General features: G+C 44.9%; 1 protein-coding gene across 1 annotated transcript in view; it reads right to left on the minus strand.

Moving 5' to 3' along the window:
• The window catches only part of LOC124789529 (lysyl oxidase homolog 3), a 143,462-nt gene that overhangs the window by 73,356 nt on the left and 49,459 nt on the right, over positions 1-20,647 (minus strand). The window contains exons 2-3 of the mRNA XM_047256923.1: positions 18,378-18,524; positions 5,147-5,355 (exon numbers count right to left, since the gene is read on the minus strand). Of these exons, the coding sequence (XP_047112879.1) occupies positions 5,147-5,355; positions 18,378-18,524 (356 nt within the window). The remainder of the gene's footprint in view (positions 1-5,146; positions 5,356-18,377; positions 18,525-20,647) is intronic.

Genomic DNA, 20,647 nt, shown 5'->3' on the forward strand with positions numbered 1-20,647 from the left:
TCCATACTTCATCCCCAACAACAGTCCCCTACTTTAAAATGCTTCTTCATTTCGTCATGTGGGTAGTAATTATACCTTTAGTCTACATCATGTTTCTGGAACAATTTTCAACATACTATCGAAGTTTCTTTGTTAGTCTTTTTTCTTGTACTTTTTGTAATAAACATCTTTGAAATATTTTCTATTTTCTTATGCATTATCATCTCCGTTTTTATTTATAACATAACTGAGGTAATTTACAAACATAAAAAAATATTAAATTTTGTTGTTGTTAATAAACTTCTTCCGGAAAGAATAAATTGTTCTGTGTTATTTCTTTTCCGCCACCCTGTTTGAAGAAAGTAACGTGCACTGCAACTTCCTTCCATGTAGGCCTTTCTTTATATTCATCACAAATGAAGCGGTGATTTAATGAGTTGAGGGTAGTTCATTTAGGACATACAACTGTTGCACTGAACCCTACTGGGAAAAATTTTTCATCACTACTAACAACATTATTTATGACTCTGTACCATGCCACTGGCACATCTGTTGTTAGTATTTTATTATTTATGTTTTACATATTGCTTACCAATTGTTGTTGTGGCATTTTACTTCCATCTTAATTCGGTTTTCGTTTGATTTTAACCTGTCCACTATATACTGTTAGTGCCTATTGTTTTTTCGCTCTATGATATATGTCAAGAAGCTTATTTCTAAGTACACATGCCTTACGTGTTTCAAGTTGGTATTTATCCTGCTAGAAAATCTATCGATATCTACATGCTTTAGAGTGTGAGAAGCTCAAATAAAACAGCAGTGATGCTGTTCGAAAGGCTCTCAATGAGCTGGACTGGTTTTTTGATGAAGATGGCCGTACTTTTTCCGAATGTCTGGCTGTACAGGGAGGCTGCGGACTGTGCGTACACCAGATTCGGATAAACGGGTTCTACAGGATATTGAGACGAAGCCTAGTGCAAGCTCCAGGTAAGTGCCCCCCCCCCCCCCCCCCCCCCCAAAACACGTTCGTCTGAAAGTACACAAATTCTCAAAAAGGGCTTGAAATGTTGTGTGATGCATTTTGTGTCTGTGAAGGTACCTGTTTTGGTATAGCCGTGCTGCCTCCCGACCTTTTCGTACACAAACACTATCTCGACTTGTCCCCGACACGATTACCGGACCATTCTGGTGGTTACAGTACGCTGCGTCAGTCACACAGCCTGCAACACACAAGGAACACACGGCACGTGGTCAGAGGAACTGTCATTCGTTAGCGCCATCTACCGTGGCAATGGCATTTCCTGACATATGTTCAAAAATGGCTCTAAGCACTATGAGACTTCACATCTGAAGTCATCAATCCTCTAGAACTTAGAACTACTTAAACCTAACTAACCTAAGGACATCACACACATCCACGCCCGAGGCAGGATTCGAACCTGCGACCATAGCAGCAGCGCGGTTCCGGACTGAAGCGCCTAGACCCGCTCGACCACAGCGGCCGGCTGACATAAGTTCATAGGATCTTTTTTCCCCACTTGCGGTCGGAAATTCGTCCTTCCAGGCCGGCTGGAATGGCCGAGCGGTTCCAGGCGCTACAGTCTGGAACCGCGCGACCGCTACGGTCGTAGGTTCGAATCCTGCCTCGGGCATGGATGCGTGTGATGTCCTTAGGTTGGTTAGGTTTAAGTAGTTCTAAGTTCTAGGGGACTGATGACCTCAGAAGTTAAGTCCCATAGTGCTCAGAGCCATTTGAACCATTTGAACCGTCCTTGCAGATTGTAGGTTTTACCAATGTTCACCCTGTATAAGTCAAAATTAGAATTATATATTAATACCTTCAGCTGCTAACGGGTGGTGATAGATATCAACGGGGACAGGTGAAAATGTGTGCCCCGACCGGGACTCGAACCCGGGATCTCCTGCTTATATGCCAGACGATCTATCCATCTGGGCCACCGTGGGCAGAGAGGATAGGGCTACTGCAGGGACTATCTCGCGCATATTATGTCCACACACTACATTCGTAGTGTCCCACCCCAACACACTCATTACCCGAGGAAGACATTCTTACCAAGTGCCGCAAGGGTTCGGGTATGTGTGCATATAAGGTGAGAATGTGGGTCTCGCGGGAGGCGTACGCGAGATTCTCCCTGCACTCGCACTATCCTCTGCGCCTTCGGTGGCTCAGATGGACAGAGCGTCTGCCATGTAAGCAGGAGATCACGGGGGTCGAGTCTCGGTCGGGGTACACATTTTCACCTGTCCCCGTTGACATATATCAACGCCCGTTAGCAGCTCAAGGCATTAATATAATTCTAATTTCGTTTTAGACGGTTGCTGGTCATCAATCTTTCAGACATATCTGAAAAAACAGACACCATATTCATATAAGTTTACTGTATAAGTCAGATGATGACGGCAAATGATCCCTTCAGTGCAAATGCACACCAAGCTCAAAGTCTTACAGAATCGACGAGATGTCGCAAGTAATGAGGCTAATGAGCAGGGGCACAACATCAGTGGTGTTTGGTATAAGTTGAGACTTTGGATCTGACGGGAGGTGTGATAGGATAGTCCGTGTGATCGTGATGACCACTGTGTCCGGACGGTGTAATGGTCAGCGCATTTACTTAGTAAGCAGGAGACCTGGGTTTGAATCCCGGTCTCCGGTCTGGCACGAATTTTTAGCTTGCTAATGTCTTTAATTCCTTTGTATCTTGACGATAACTCCTACCTGCTACACTACTGGTCAGTAAAATTGCTACACCAAGAAGAAATGCAGATGATAAATGGGTATTCATTGTGTAATGTCTCTTGCAGCGGTCTCTCCGCGATATTTTCAGAAATTTTATAAATTATATAACTCAGTACATATCTCGAAATATCTCTTCTTATCTTACCGATTATCAATGCAAAGTAGTTTCAAGCCCAATTATTCCTTGGAGCGTCCATTTACTCCATGGAATAGCTTCTCTGCTATCTATGTTTTCTCTTAGGAAAAAGAATACGGACTTCTTGCCGATTAGTCGTGAAAGAAGGATGTATATGTATGTATTGTTGAGCTAGTCGCCATTTTGATGAGATTCTGTATGAGAAGGAATTTAATACACGAACTAAACTAAAGTAAGTGTGTTCGCGTATTATTTAACTGATTATTATTGACAGTGTCTGCTTACTACGCTGTGTTGCACGGGATCAGTGGGGAACGTCTGATTTACACTGGACGAACCTGCCGTTTTGTATGCTCAACATATCCAGTTACTTCAAATAAATAGGTTAACACGGTCTTACCAGCAGATCTCCGGTCTTCCCCATATGATCACCGAAAGTTAATAATTATTACAAATGTTTTCAGGAGATCGACTGACAATTTTCGTCGCACCGAGACTTCGAAATGGCTTCACTGCCTTATGGAATTTAAGTTAAGCTCAATTTTATCAGGATAGAACAGTACTGAAATGTGTGAATGTGGTAAGCCTGCTTTGTGAATGAAAATTCCCTTAACATACGCATGTTTTTACTATCCTGATCAGTGAAGCTAAATCAGGCCGGTGTGAGAGGGGTTTTAAAATTTTAGATCCCACACAAAATATATTAAAATTAGACAAATGTATTATACTAGAACTGACATGTACATTTTCACGCAATTTGGGTGTGTAGATCCTGAGAAATCAGTACCCAGAACAATCACCTCTTGATACGCCTGGACATTGAGTCAAACAGAGCTTGGATGGCTTGTACAGTACAGCTGCTCGTACAGCTTCAACACGATACCACAGTTCATCAACAGTAGTGACTGGCGTATTATGACAGGCCAGTTGCTCGGCCACCATTGACCAGATGTTTTCAGTTGGTGAGAGATCTGGAGAATGTGCTGGCCAGGGCAGCAGCCGAACATTTTCTGTATCCAGAAAGGCCCACACAGGACCTGCAACATGCGGTCGTGCATTCTCCTGCTGAAATGTGTGGTTTCGCAGGGATCGAATGAAGGGTAGAGCCATGGGTCGTAACACATCTGAAATGTAACGTCCACTGTTGAAAGTACCGTCAATGCGAACAAGAGGTGGTCGAGACGTGTAACCAATGGCACCCCATACCATCACGCCGGCTGATACGCCAGTATGGTGATGACGAATACACGCTTCCAATGTGCGTTCACCGCGGTGTCGCCAAACACGGATGCGACCATCATGATGCTGTAAACAGAACCTGGATTCATCCGAAAAAATGACGTTTTGCCATTCGTGCACCCAGGTTCGTCGTTGAGTACACCATCGCACGCGCTCCTGTCTGTGATGCAGCGTCAAGGGTAACCGCAGCCATGGTCACTGAGCTGATAGTCCATGCTGCTGCAAACGTAATCGAACTGTTCGTGCAGATGGTTGTTGTCTTGCAAACGTTCCCATCTGTTGACTCAGGGATCGAGACGTGGCTGCACGATCCGTTACCACCATGCGGATAAGATGGCTGTCAACTCGACTGCTAGTGATACGAGGCCGTTGGGCTCCAGCACAGCGTTCCGTATTACCCTCCTGAACCCACCGATTCCATATTCTGCTAACAGTCATTGGATCTCGACCAACACAAGCAAGAATGTCGCGATACGATAAACCGCCTTCGCGATAAGCTACAATCCGACCTTTATCAAAGTCGGAAACGTGATGGTACGCATTTCTGCTCCTTACACGAGGCATCACAACAACGTTTCACCAGGCAACGCCGGTCAACTGCTGTTTGTGTATGAGAAATCGGTTGGAAACTTTCCTCATGTCAGCGCGTTGTAGGTGTCACCACCGGCACCAAGTTGTGTGAATGCTCTGAAAAGCTAATCATTTGCATATCACAGCATCTTCTTCCTGTCGGTTAAATTTCGCGTCTGTAGCACGTCATCTTCGTGGTGCAGCAATTTTAATGGCCAGTAGTGTAATACGTCACGTCCCCACATAGACTCATGCTACTACACTGTTTCCGTACAACCGATTGGCACATAGTCACCACTTGCAGTAGGGGTCAGATCTACAGCGCTCCAAGGCGAGCAGTATGTCGATTTAAGTTCGTAACCGGATGTTGATCAGTACCTCAGAGCCACTACGTGCACACTGATAACATCCTGCATCAAACAGTAGCCCCCAGCGCCGGCCCAGACAGTGCGCCCGAGACTGACCTTTATCTTGAGGCGCGGCGAGTCTGCGGGCGGCGGCGTGACAGCCGCGTCGCTGCTGCTGCTGGTGGTGCTGGCGGCGCCGCCGAGGCAGACGACGCCGGCCGACTCCGCGACGGTGCAGTCGCTGCTGCCCCAGCCGTCGAAGCGGCACTGCGACAGCAGGCTCTCCTCCCCCGTGCAGTACAGGTTGTCCATCCAGAAGCGCTCCTCTGCATGTAACGTACAAATGTAAATTATTGGATGTGGAGGCAAAATCCTTTAGGCAATCTTTGTATGAGGGGCTTCAACAACTAACGCAACGCTGTTTTTTTTCTCGGCCAATTTAGTTTGAAAAAAAAAGTGTAAATTGTTGTAGGACTTCGTGGAATGTTCTCGCTTGAGCCCCTATTGTTTGACGAGGTTCCCATAGCTAGCGGCTCTCCACTTGGCCTTCAAAATGGCGTCTGCAACGGAGGTGTGTTCCAAGCAGAGGGCCGTCATTGAGTTTGTATCAGCGGGAATATTGGCATCGCAGATATTGATAGGCTCTTGCAGACTGTCTACAGACACCCAGCAGTGAACGAAAGTACGGTGGGTCGTTAGGCGAGGCGTCTGTCATTATCGCAACAATGTCGCGCAAACCTGTCCGATCCACATCTACATCTACATCCATACTCCCCAAGCCACCTGACGGTGTGTGGCGGAGGGTACTTTCAGTACCTCTATCGGTCCTCCCTTCTATTCCAATCTCGTGTTGTTCGTGGAAAGAAAGATTGTCGGTATGCCTCTGTGTGGGCTCTAATCCCTCTGATTTTATCCTCATGGTCTCTTCAAAAATCTGTGTGAAATCTATGGGACTTAACTGCTAAGGTCATCAGTCCCTAAGCTTAAACACTAGTTAACATAAATTATGCTAAGGACAAACACACACACCCATGCCCGAGGAAGGACTCAACCCTCCGCCGGGACCAGCCCTACAGTCCATGACTGCAGCGCCCCAGACCGCTCGGCTAAAACCCCGCGCGGCCATGGTCTCTTCGCGAGATATACGTAGGAGGGAGCTACTGCTTGACTCCTCGGTGAAGGTATGTTCTCGAAACTTCAACAAAAGCCCGTACCGAGCTACTGAGCGTCTCTCTTGCAGAGTCTTCCACTGGAGTTTATCTATCATCTCCGTAGCGCTTTCGCGATTACTAAATGCTCCTGTAACGAAGCGCACTGCTCTTCGTTGGATCTTCTCTATCTCTTCTATCAACCCTATCTGGTACGGATCCCTCACCGGTGAGCAGTATTCAAGCAGTGGGCGAACAAGTGTACTGTAACCTACTTCCTTTGTTTTCGGATTGCATTTCCTTAGGATTTTTCCAATGAATCTCAGTCTGGCATCTGCTTTACCGACGATTAATTTTATATGGTCATTCCATTTTAAATCACTCCTAATGCCTACTCCCAGATAATTTATGGAATTAACTGCTTCCAGTTGCTGACCTGCTATATTGTAGCTAAATGATAAAGGATTTTTCTTTCTATGTATTCACAGCACATTACGCTTGTCTACATTGAGATTCAATTGCCATTCCATGCACCATGCGTCAATTAGTTGCATATCCTCCTGCATATCAGTACAATTTTCCATTGTTACAACCTCTCGATATACCACAGCATCATCCGCAAAAAGCCTCAGTGAACTTCCGATGTCATCCACAAGGTCATTTATATACCGGGTGATCAAAAAGTCAGTATAAATTTGAAAACTTAGTAAACCACGGAATAATGTAGATAGAGGGGTAAAAATTGACACACATGCTTGGAATGACATGGGGTTTTATTAGAACAAAAAAAAGTATTGCTAGACGCGTGAAAGATCTCTTGCGCACGTCGTTTGGTGATGATCGTATGCTCAGCCGCCACTTTCGTCATGCTTGGCCTCCCAGGTCCCCAGACCTCAGTCCATGCGATTATTGGCTCTGGGGTTACCTGAAGTCGCAAATGTGTCATGATCGACCGACATCTGTAGGAATGCTGGAGACAATATCCGACGCCAATGCCTCACCATAACTCCGGACATGCTTTACAGTGCTGTTCACAACATTATTCCTCGACTACAGCTATTGTTGAGGAATGATGGTGGACATATTGAGCACTTCCTGTAAAGAACATCATCTTTGCTTTGTCTTACTTTGAAGCACCATCTGTCGGACATTTTTTGAACGTTTGTATTTTTTCGGTTCTAATAAAACCCCATGTCATTCCAAGCATGTGTGTCAATTTGCACCTCTCTATCTACATTATTACGTGATTTATTCAGTTTTCAAATTTATGCTGACTTTTTGATCACCCGGTATATGTGAACAGCAACGGTCCTACAACACTCCCCTGCGGCACACCTGAAATCACTCTTACTTCGGAAGACTTCTCTCCATCGAGAATGACATGCTGCTTTCTGTTATCTAGGAACTCTTCAATCCAATCACACAATTGGTCTGATGGTCCATATGCTCTTACTCTGTTCATTAAACGACTTTGGCGAACTGTATAAACGCCTTGCGCAAGTCAAGAAACATGGCATCTACCTGGGAACCCGTGTCTATGGCCCTCTGAGTCTCGTGGACGAATAGCGCGAGCTGGGTTTCACACGATCGTCTTTTTCGAAACCCATGCTGATTCCCACAGGCTAGATTTGTAGTCTCCAGAAAAGTCATTATACTAGAACATAATACGTGTTCCAATATTCTACAACTGATCGACGTTAGAGATATAGGTCTGTAGTTCTGCACATCTGTTCAACGTCCATTCTTGAAAACGGGGATGAGCTGTGACCTTTTCCATTCTTTTGGAACGCTACGCTCTTCTATAGACCTACAGTACACCACTCCCGTGTGCTGGCCGGCCTGACACAGTTGTGACTCCAACAGTGTTGGAACGTGTGGTCACTCTCATTCGAGGTGATCGACGGATCACAATCAGACACCTCGCTGCTCACCTGGACGTCCCCGTTGGTAATGTTGACACAGTCGTCCACCCGTTGGGGTATTCAAATCTGCGTGCCCGCTGGGTTTCTCGCTTGTTAACCGAACGCCATAAAGAACAACGAAGGACCATATATGAGTAATTGCTTGCGTGTTACGAGGCTGATGCTGGTAATTTTTGACGAACATCGTCACAGGCGATGAAACATGGGTTCAAGACTTCGAACCGGAAACAAAACGGGAATCCATGGCGTGGCGCCACTCCACCTCTCCTCCAAAGAAAAATTTCAGAGCCACACCCTCAGCTGATAAATTCATGAAGACGGTCTTCTGGGACTCTGTTTGATGTCCTCCCTCACGATGTACCGATCAATTCTGAAATGTATTGTGCTACCCTTAGGAAATTGAAGAAAACGGCTACTGCCTGTTTGTCGCCACAAAAACGCAAACGAACTTCTCCTTCACTATGACAAATCAAGACTACACACGAGTCTGCACACCGAGAGGAGCTCAGAAGACTTCATTGGACTGTTTTTTCTCATCCACCGTAAAGCCCGGATCTCGCACCTTCCGACTTCCATCTGCTTGGCCCAATGAAGGATGCACTCTGCGGGAAGAAGTACGTGGATGATGGGGAGGTTACTGATGCAGCAACATGTTGGCTCCTACGTCGACCAGTAGATTGATAGCATCTGGGCATACAGGCACTCCCAGTAAGGTTTAGTAAGGCCGTAGCACTGAACGGAAGCAATGTTGAAAAACACGGTTTTGAGCCAAAAGAAAGGGGGATAATATGGTGTATTGGAATCCTGAATAAAAGTAACCTGCTTCCAGCAAAGAATGTGTTGCAACGCCCCTCGTACATTGATGTTTAGTGGTCAGCGTGTGTAGTGTCGGGCTGTTGATGCCGCAAGAGTGGTATAAGTCTAGCAGATATCTGAACAAAATGGTAGCAGTTAGACTCCATTTTCACCCCCGTTTTGGTATTGCAGTTTTACTCAGGCCCGTTTTTTGACGAAACAGTACTGCATAGCAGAGGATAATCTGGATGTATTATCAGACGCATCTTGGTAAAGCTAATATCCTCCAGAGCAACTCTCTTTTAATGCAATCAGATGTTTTAACGAGCGTTATGAAGGCTATTTAAAGGTAAAGCTCCTCTTCCCTGGATGTCTATGTATTCGTTAGCAATGTATATCATGTCGATTACACTTCAGCTAGGTCTGCAACCACCACAATTATGGCAATAAACGGTTGCAGAGAATTCGACCAAGAATATTACCAACAGTAGCAGTGGGGAATGATATTCTTTTATGTTAGTCAGAGAGATGTTACCGTGGCATTCCGCCTAAAATAAGCAACAGCAACAGCGGATCTTCTACTCGAAGCAGGCCACAAAACTGATAACACAAGAACTGATTTTCAGGTTCAACAGAAAGGGCTCAGAATAAGCATTTTATAAACATTGGAAATTCATAAATATCTTATTGCAGAACATCACCCATCTCTTGACTGAAGAAGTCGCAAATAAATGCGGTTGAGTCCTAACAATAGTCCGCACATCTTCGAAAATCGCTAACATGCTTCACAGATTCACTTTTGCTCCTTCATACCATACATCGCTTACAAACGAGGCGCCTAGATCCAAAGCAAGTAATTGCTCTTTAGCGCTTTTTGAGAAGATAGAGCGCAAAGTTCAGTTAGTGACAGTCTCTTTGTTGTATTTAATCTGATGTGTGATGCAGTTTCATTGTCTATTCATACCAGCGACTCACTTTGCCGATGTTCAGGATACCATTAAAATACGACGTTGCACTTATCAACTTTGATTTCTGTATTTGAAGCGATAACTGGGCAATAAAAATGAAGTAAGTAGGTACACAATTCTTTTACATTCTCACAAAAATTAGTGCAATAGTATGAAACTTTCTGTCCGCGAAGCGTCTACCTAACTCAGAATCAGTCTCAAAAGCCATACACGACTGTCCATCTGGTTCCGCTTGCTAGCACTGCAGTCGTCTGTGATTAACGTTTCGGTCCTCTTCTTCTTGAAGCAGTTTTACGCAAACTGGATGGTACACTAATGGGATGTAGCACAGCAAGAAGCAAGTTTATGGGCTCGCAGCTGCGTCAAGTGGTTAAAATCCCACCAGCTTTCGACCGAGCTCTCCTTGGCCATTGTGAAGTGAAGATTGACTGCCGTGTCACCGTAGCCTCGCCCTTATGTAGCCGCGCTGCTGGCTGTGACGTCATTGGTACTCTCTTCCTCACCAACTGTGGCAATTTTTTCGTCCCGCGTCCGTCGCGCCTGCTTCATCTTCGCGATGGCCGAGTCCCAGGCTGTACTGAGCTGCAAATCGCCGTCCTTGACGATGGTCTTTTCAAATATTTTTATTTCTACCGCTTCTTTTACGACGCTATCACAAAAGCTCTTCGTCCTCATAATGATAGATGTTCCGTCGAATAGAATTCGGTGTCGATTTTCTAAAGCGTATTCTGCCATAGATGATTTTTCAGGATAGTGTAGGCATAAGCATTTCTCGTGTTCCGTCCGGCGTACTGTTTAGCCGACATAGTAGCGATCACACTGACGTAGTTTTTTTTTTTTTTTTTTTTTTTTTTTTTTTTTTTTTTTGTACGCTCTAAGCGTTTTAAGTCCTGTGCCACAGAAAGGCAAAAGCGCAAGTGTCTTGTTCTCTTCTTCGCTGGTGATTCTCCTGCGTGACTCACCAGAAATAGCTTGCGATACCTGGCGGCAATTGTAGCGTTTCCGTGGAAGATGTTCCGGAAGTGGATTAGTTCTAGTGGCAGATTTTCAGCGTCTCAGATGACTTTAGCACGATGGAATGCCACCTTTTTGTGCTTGATGGAGGTGTCTAAGAGCGTGCAGATACCGATCCGTGTGTTTAGATTTCCTGTACACACTGTGGCTGAAGTGTCCATTGGTTTTCTGGAGAACGAGGACGTCAAGGTAGGGCAATGGACCACCTATCCCTACTTCCAATCGTAAATGTGATGCGATCGTGAATGCCGATCAGGTGTTGTAAGGATTCCCCCAGTTTTTCACGTCCGTAGGGCCAGATGATAAAAGTGTCGTCGACGTAACAATAAAAGCAACTTGGCTTATCTGGATCCGTGTCCAAAGCGATGTCTTCAAATTTCTCTATAAAAAGGTTGGCTGTGGCTTGAGCTAAAGGACTCCCCATCGCCACTCCGTCCAACTGGTCGAAATACTAGCCGCCATATAATAAATACGATATCAACATGTGCTTAAACAATCTACAACTTCACCTTTCCTAAGACGCAGATGTTTACTTACGTTTTTAAAATCGTCGATATCCTTGATGTGATGCACATAACGATCCACTTTCGTCGTAAGGACGCCGGTTTGCAGCTCACCACAGCCTGGAACGCGGCCATCGCGAGGTTGAAGCGGGCGCCGCGGACGCGAGGAAGAGAGCACCAGTGGCGTCACAGTCATAAGCGCTGCTATACAACGGCTAGCCCACGGCGTCACGGCAGTCAATCACCAATTGACAATGGTCGAGGAAAGCTCAGTCGAAAGCTGGAGAGATTCTAACCACCCGACGCGGCTGGAAGCCCGAGAAAATTTTATAAATTCATATCACCGCGAGACCATGCATTCATGCAACTTTGTACGTGTTTTATTCTCAGCTGGGCTTCGAACGGGCTTCTTTGGAAGTAGAGCTTATTTCCCCAGTGAGTATGGTAAAAAATCTACTTTCTGAAAATCTTTCATTGGCTGCTTATAAAATAGTTTCGTTAGTTACCCTTTCCTGAAAGGCGCTGTGTGTACCTTCCGTTATGTTCTTCATGTACCATTTTTAGGATTCAGTTGTTGAATGGATGAGTAACTGTTTCATCCACTGTATTGTTCATCATGGTTGTCACAAAAGGCATCAATGTGCCTCACACCAGGAGGTTATGCTCGCAGGAACTTCAGTAAGCTATATGTATCATTTGGCAACTTAATAAAGGTGATTCATGCTCTTATTCCTCGTTGCCTGAACCAATTTGTCTGCGATTTTCTCCCTAAATTATACCTGAGAATCTTACCTCATAACACGTTTTCAACTTCAGAGTCCATATCAGTATCCATATATATCACTACCGAATCAAACAGCACTGTCTGAAAGGGGTCTATGAGACCTGTTATCACTCATTTTGATGAGTCTTAGGTGTTTTGTAGAGGGATCCGTATCGAGTACTTGGCTAGTAGCTTTTCCTGCGACGGCCCCTAGTTGCCGAGAAAATCGGTGTTGAAGTTTTATACATATCTTATATACCTGTAACACAGGGAATGATTTGACTAAGCGAACGTAGGGCAGTCAGTGGCTAAGGTCCACAACTACCACATTGTCGGTAGGGGTTCAAATCCAGCCCATGTACTTCGTTTTTTTTTTTTTTTGTCATCAGTCTACTGACTGGTTTGATGCGGCCCGCCACGAATTCCTTTCCTGTGCTAACCTCTTCATCTCAGAGTAGCACTTGCAACCTACGTCCTCAATTATTTGCTTGACGGATTCCAGTCTCTGTCTTCCTCTACAGTTTTTGCCCTCTACAGCTCCCTCTAGTACCATGGAAGTCATTCCCTCATGTCTTAGCAGATGTCCTATCATCGTGTCCCTTCTCCTTATCAGTGTTTTCCACATATTCCTTTCCTCTCCGATTCTGCGTAGAACCTCCTCATTCTTTACCTTATCAGTCCACCTAATTTTCAACATTCGTCTATAGCACCACATCTCAAATGCTTCGATTCTCTTCTGTTCCGGTTTTCCCACAGTCCACGTTTCACTACCATACAATGCTGTATTCCAGACGTACATCCTCAGAAATTTCTTCCTCAAATTAAGGCCGGTATTTGATATTAGTAGACTTCTTTTGGCCAGAAATGTCTTTTTTGCCATAGCGAGTCTGCTTTTGATGTCCTCCTTGCTCCGTCCGTCATTGGTTATTTTACTGCCTAGGTAGCAGAATTCCTTAACTTCATTGACTTCGTGACCATCAATCCTGATGTTAAGTTTCTCGCTGTTCTCATTTCTACTACTTCTCATTACCTTCGTCTTTCTCCGATTTACTCTCATACCATACTGTGTACTCATTAGACTGTTCATTCCGTTCAGCAGATCATTTAATTCTTCTTCACTTTCACCCAGGATAGCAATGCCATCAGCGAATCGTATCATTGATATCCTTTCACCTTGTATTTTAATTCCGCTCCTGAACCTTTCTTTTATTTCCATCATTGCTTCCTCGATGTACAGATTGAAGAGTAGGGGCGAAAGGCTACAGCCTTGTCTTACACCCTTCTTAATACGAGCACTTCGTTCTTGATCGTCCACTCTTATTATTCCCTCTTGGTTGTTGTACATATTGTATATGACCCGTCTCTCCCTATAGCTTACCCCTACTTTTTTCAGAATCTCGAACAGCTTGCACCATTTCATATTGTCGAATGCTTTTTCCAGGTCGACAGATCCTATGAAAGTGTCTTGATTTTTCTTTAGCCTTGCTTCCATTATTAGCCGTAACGTCATAATTGCCTCTCTCGTCCCTTTACTTTTCCTAAAGCCAAAGTGATCGTCACCTAGCGCATTCTCAATTTTCTTTTCCATTCTTCTGTATATTATTCTTGTAAGCAGCTTCGATGAATGAGCTGTTAAGCTGATTGTGCGATAATTCTCGCACTTGTCAGCTCTTGCCGTCTTCGGAATTGTGTGGATGATGCTTTTCCGAAAGTCAGATGGTATGTCGCCAGACTCATATATTCTACACACCAACGTGAATAGTCGTTTTGTTGCCACTTCCCCCAATGATTTTAGAAATTCTGATGGAATGTTATCTATCCCTTCTGCCTTATTTGACCGTAAGTCCTCCAAAGCTCTTTTAAATTCAGATTCTAATACTGGATCCCCTATCTCTTCCAAATCGACTCCTGTTTCTTCTACTATCACATCAGACAAATCTTCACCCTCATAGAGGCTTTCAATGTATTCTTTCCACCTATCTGCTCTCTCCTCTGCATTTAACAGTGGAATTCCCGTTGCACTGTTAGTGTTACCACCGTTGCTTTTAATGTCACCAAAGGTTGTTTTGACTTTCCTGTATGCTGAGTCTGTCCTTCCTACAATCATATCTTTTTCGATGTCTTCACATTTTTCCTGCAGACATTTCTTCTTAGCTTCTCTGCACTTCCTATTTATTTTATTCCTCAGTGACTTGTACTTCTGTAATCCTGATTTTCCCGGAACATGTTTGTACTTCCTCCTTTCATCAATCAACTGAAGTATTTCTTCTGTTACCCATGGTTTCTTCGCATCTACCTTCTTTGTACCTATGTTTTCCTTCCCAACTTCTGTGATGGCCCTTTTTAGAGATGTCCATTCCTCTTCAACTGTACTGCCTACTGCGCTATTCCTTATTGCTGTATCTATAGCGTTAGAGAACTTCAAACGTATCTCGTCATTCCTTAGTACTTCCGTATCCCACTTCTTTGCGTATTGATTCTTCCTGACTAATGTCTTGAACTTCATCACTACTATATTGTGATCTGAGTCTATATCTGCTCTTGGGTGTGCCTTACAATCCAGTATCTGATTTCGGAATCTCTGTCTGACCATGATGTAATCTAATTGAAATCTTCCCGTATCTCCCGGCCTTTTTCAAGTATACCTCCTCCTCTTGTGATTCTTGAACAGGGTATTCGCTATTACTAGCTGAAACTTGTTACAGAACTCAATTAGTCTTTCTCCCCTTTCATTCCTTGTCCCAAGCCCATTTTCTCCTGTAATCTTTTCTTCTACTCCTTCCCCTACAACTGCATTCCAATCGCCCATGACTATTAGATTTTCGTCCCCCTTTACATACTGCATTCCCCTTTCAATATCCTCATACACTTTCTCTATCTGTTCATCTTCAGCTTGCGACGTCGGCATGTATACCTGAACTATCGTTGTCGGTGTTGGTCTGCTGTCGATTCTGATTAGAACAACCCGGTCACTGAACTGTCCACAGTAACACACCCTCTGCCCTACCTTCCTATTCATAACGAATCCTACACCTGTTATTACCATTTTCTGCTGCTGTTGATATTACCCGATACTCATCTGACCAGAAATCCTTGTCTTCCGTCCACTTCACTTCACTGACCCCTACTATATCTAGATTGAGCCTTTGCATTTCCCTTTTCAGATTTTCTAGTTTCCCTATCACGTTCAAGCTTCTGACATTCCACGCCCCGACTCGTAGAACTTTATCCTTTCGTTGATTATTCAATCTTTTTCTCATGGTAACCTCCCCCTTGGCAGTCCCCTCCTGGAGATCCGAATGGGGGACTATTTCGGAATCTTTTGCCAATGGAGAGATCATCATGACACTTCTTCAATTACAAGCCACATGTCCTGTGGATACACGTTACGTGTCTTTAATGCAGTGGTTTCCATTGCCTTCTGCATCCTCATGTCGTTGATCATTGCTGATTCTTCCTCCTTTAGGGGCAATTTCCCACCCCTAGGACAAGAGAGTGGCCTGAACCTCTATCCGCTCCTCCGCCCTCTTTGACAAGGCCGTTGGCAGAATGAGGTTGACTTCTTATGCCGGAAGTCTTCGGCCGCCAATGCTGATTATTTATCCAAATTTAGGCAGTGGCGGGGATCGAACCCGGGACCGAAGACGTTTTGGTTATGAATCAAGGACGCTACCCCTAGACCACGGGTGGAATAGTACAGAATAGTACAGAATATCACAGAAAATTATTAAAAAATAGTGATTTTTGCGGTAGCAATGTCCTTAACAAATGTCAGTTGGCGGTTTACAGGTCTGGGAATTCCGTAAAAGTCGGAGAGGAAGGGAGCACAAGAGCCGAGGTCACGTCTAGTAAACTTAGGAAGATAATGTCCAAATATTTGGAATTTTAACTATGAACCACAAACGGAGTATACATTTGAAGAAATTTTGCTATAAAGAATGATTTATTAATGAAATTATTACGGAGAAAAGTAGCATTTCGAATAATTTTGCTTGAGAGATACTATTTAATAATATAGGAAAAGACAGATAGCTACTTACCGCAAAGAAAACACATTAAGTTCCAGACAGGCACAATTAAAAGACACTTACATGAAGCTTTCGGCCACAGCCTTCATCAGTAAAAGACACACACACACACACACACACACACACACACACACACACACACACGCCGTTTATACGCACAAGCAAGCACACGTCAGGCACACACGACCGCCAAGTCGAACATCTCGGGCCGGAGTGCAACTATCACGTGGGATGCAAGCACCAGTCTTGGAGGGGACGGGGAAGGGAAAGGGATAGTAGTGTGCGGGTGAGCAGAGAGACGAACGCTGTATGGTGGAGTGTGTAAGGACTAGAATGCCAACAGGCGCACCGTCACGAGGTTGTGGGGCAGGAAGGTGGGGAAAAAAAGAGCAAAAAAGGAGCGGGAAAAGACGGGCTGATGCGTTGGCAGAGGGCTGCGAATATTTTTTATTTGCCTTAAGTGTACCGCAGATGACAACCAAATTGGTCCTGCTATGAAAAGAGATGGTACCCAGATCATCATTCCAGATTATGAGGGAGTATGGCAGGCGACATTTAGGTTGGTATCCCACCTATGTCCAGAACGTCTCCAGATACGTTTTCGGTCTAGAATCTCATTGACTGGAGAAGAATTGTCTTTAGTGATGAGTTCCACTTCGACATGAGGCCCGAGGACCAGTGAAGACGTCTCTGGAGAAGTCCCGGACAGAGGAGGGATAACGACCTGAATGTCGCCCGCCATACACCCTGATAATCAGGAATGATGATCTGGGTGCCATTTCTGGTCATAGCTGGACGCCTTTGGTTGCCACCTGCGACACTCTTACAGCACAGCAGTATGTCGATGACAATCTACGCCCCGTTTTGTTCCCTTTCATGGCAAGCTATCCTGGGCTTACATTTCGTCAAGATAATGCCCGTCCTAACACGGCGACAGTTTTTGACGCTTGTCTTCGTGTTTGCCAAACCCTGCCTCGGCGAGCAAGGTTTCCGATTTCTCGCCAAGTGAGAACGTTTGGAGTATTATGGGCAGTGCCCTTCATCCAGCTCGGGATTCTGACGATGAAAAGCGCCAATTGGTCATAATCCGGAACGATATCCCCCAGGAAGATATCCAACAACTCCATCAATCAATGCCAATACTGCTTGCATAAGAGGCAGAGTTACCCTCTTGAATAAATCATCCAATGATTCTGAAATTGTAATCATTTGTTTGTCTGCATATGACCACCACATCTACAGATTTCGGTCCCATTCGGATAATTTCCTCGTGGTGCTTTATTTGTATCTGGGTGTACATTTGAAATCAGGGTGGCCAGGTTTTTTTTATAAAAGAAATCAGGAAATTTTTTTATGAATCTGTCACTTCTAATCCTAAAAAAGTCGCCATTTTTAACAGATGTTTTAACGCCTGAGTGAGATGTACCGAAATATAAGGGGCGGATAGTACATTGGACATTACAGTAATCTTTACCATTGTTAGGTTACCTGCAAACTTTACACCATTCATTATCAAATTTGATTTTCAGTCTCAACTTTTGATGCGTTTTCGGCACTGGCGTTTCATTACTTTCTCTATCTGACGACTAGTCCATTTGCAAAGAATGTTTCGCTAAGTGTAAAACGCACAGTAACAAGTGACTTCTGCCTCGCTACTGAATGCGAGTAAGTCTGCCGTAACAGCCGTTGAATGCAGTTTTGTCAACTTAGCTGTCTTCGACTTAAGGATGAATTTTTAATTTCAGTTACATTTACAAAGTACGACTTATTTAGTTTAAACACCAGTTCTATAAACAGACTGTGTTGTGTGAAAATTGGCTATTTTGGTGTGATTAGAATTAGAGCGAATCCTGAAAGCATTTAATCGGGGGTCGGGTTTCCAGCATAAATCTGGACATTCCCGCCAAAAACGTGATCCTGGAAACCTGCTCGGATCTAGTTCTTATATCTGGCACTAGATCTCAGTACCTGCTCGACTCTCAGCTTATGTCCCTTGATACCTCACCAGAGGACACTCATACAGGCTCATTCAGGAATGCAGTCAATCCCATGACCCAAAAGTTGCACTTACCTCTGTGGGCTTCTAGGTTCATCAAATGTGCTCGGAAAGTAGCTTTTATCGTGAGAGATGGAACCACACTTCTCGTCCGGACATTTGTAACATTTGGAGAGCCGCGCGGCACGTGGCGCCGCGTGCTGTTACTCACGCCTGGCCTGTCCGAAGTGCGAGTTGTGCGTGGCGCGCGCCGCGCCCGCCATGCCCAGCTGCCGGCAGACGACGGCCGCGTCGCGCTCGTCCCACTCGTCGTCGCAGACACTGCCCCACCGCCCGAAGTGGAACACCTCCACGTTGCCTGCAACCAAACGCAAACGTGCCACAAGTCTCCGCCAGCCGCCTCGACGCGTTAACAAATGAATTTTATACTGACACACAGATATTAGCTTCATTTTATTCGACGTCAAAAATTTCGTTCAGTGTACCGGGTGATAAAAAAGTACACACATGCTTGGAATGACATGGGGTTTTATTAGAACCAAAAAGAACCAAAGTTCACAAAATGTCCGACAGATGGTGCTAGACAGCAAAGCGTCAGTGGCTGCGCATGACAATCGTGTATAAAAAGGAGCTGTAATGAGAGAGAGAATCAGATGCACCAGCAGTCGCAGCATGTTGACGTTACCTGAAAAGGCGCTTTTATTGAAGCTGTATTATCAGAATGGGGAATGTGCTAGTTCAGCGTTACGATCCTATCGCCATAGGAAGGGGATTCGAACGGGTAAAGGTCCGTTGACAAATGCAGCTGTGGCGAGAGTGATTCCGAAGTTCGAAGCCACGGGTTGTTTAGACGATAGACCCCGTGGTGGCCGACCGAGCACAAGGCGTAATGCTGCTGAGACAGTTCAGGAAGAAATGGAGACTGTAGCGGGTTCGTCTATGAACGGGGAAGTCAGCGCTCGTGCAGTCGCACGTCGCACCGGCGTTCCATACGCTACTATTCGGTTGGCACTTAGGCGTACCCTACGATGCTATCCGTACAAAATCCATCGGCATCATGAACTGTTACCTGGCGATTTAGTGAAGCGGAGGACATTTGCGGTGTGGGCGTTTCAAAAGATGACGGAAGATGACGATTGGTTGAGTAACGTGTTGTGGACCGACGAAGCTCATTCCGCGCTCCGAGCGTCTGTCAACGCCCACAACTGCAAAATTTGGGTTACCCCTAGAACTGTCGTGGAAACTCCATTGCACGACGAGAAAGTCACGGTATGGGTTGGATTTACCACACATACCGTTATCGGGCCTCTTTTCTTCGAGTAAATGCGTGATTCTGGTTTTGTAACTGCTACCGTGACGGGTGAGAGGTACCCCGATATGTTACAGAATCGCATCATCCACAGCCTGGCTGATAAACACCTGCTGGAACGTACGATGTTTATGCAGGATGGCGGTCCACCCCATATTGCTAGACGCGTGAAAGACCTCTTGCGCACGTCGTTTGGTGATGATCGTATGCTCAGCCGCCACTTTCGTCATACTTGGCCTCCCAGGTCCCCAGACCTCAGTCCGTGCGATTATTGGCTTTGGGGTTACCTGAAGTCGCAAGTGTATCGTGATCGACCGACATCTCTAGCGATGCTGAAAGACAACATCCGACGCCATTGCCTCACCTTAACTCCGGACATCTGTTCACAACATTATTCCTCGACTACAGCTATTGTTGAGGAATGATGGTGGACATATTGAGCATTTCCTGTAAAGAACATCATCTTTGCTTTGTCTTACTTTGTTGTGCTGATTATTGCTATTCTGATCAGATGAAGCGCCATCTGTCGGACGTTTTTTGAACTTCTGTATTTTTTCGTTCTAATAAAACCCCATGTCATTCCAAGCATGTGTGTCAATTTGCACCTCTCTATCTACATTATTCCGTGATTTATTGAGTTTTCAAATTTATACTGACTTTTTGATCACCCAGTATATTATACAGAGTGATTGAGTTGCCCTTACCGATTGGTTTTATGCAACCCGCAACGCTTTCAAATACCAGGCACAAGATTTTCATATTCTCTCGCTCGCTACACGCAAACTTGTTGACCCTACAAAAAAAGCGCCGACCGGTGTGGCCGTGCGGTCTAGGCGCTTCAGTCTGGAACTGCGTGACCGCTCCGGTCGCAGGTTCGAATCCTGCCTCGGGCATGGATGTGTGTGATGTCCTTAGGTTAGTTAGGTTTAAGTAGTTCTAAGTTCTAGGGGACTGATGACCACAGAGGTTAAGTCCCATAGTGCTCAGAGCCATTTGAACTATTTTTTGAACAGAAAAAAATGAACTGAACCTTTTTGTAGGAAATTTGGGTAATTTAATTTTGTACTGGGATACGTTTCCGCTAGATGGCGTAGTTTTCGATTTATTCAAGAAAAACGTACAAAAGTGACCTTCAAGCGCGTTTTTCTTGAATAAATCGGAAACCACGCGCT

Source organism: Schistocerca piceifrons, chromosome 3 (assembly GCF_021461385.2).
Source record: "Schistocerca piceifrons isolate TAMUIC-IGC-003096 chromosome 3, iqSchPice1.1, whole genome shotgun sequence".
Classification (NCBI taxonomy): domain Eukaryota; kingdom Metazoa; phylum Arthropoda; class Insecta; order Orthoptera; family Acrididae; genus Schistocerca; species Schistocerca piceifrons.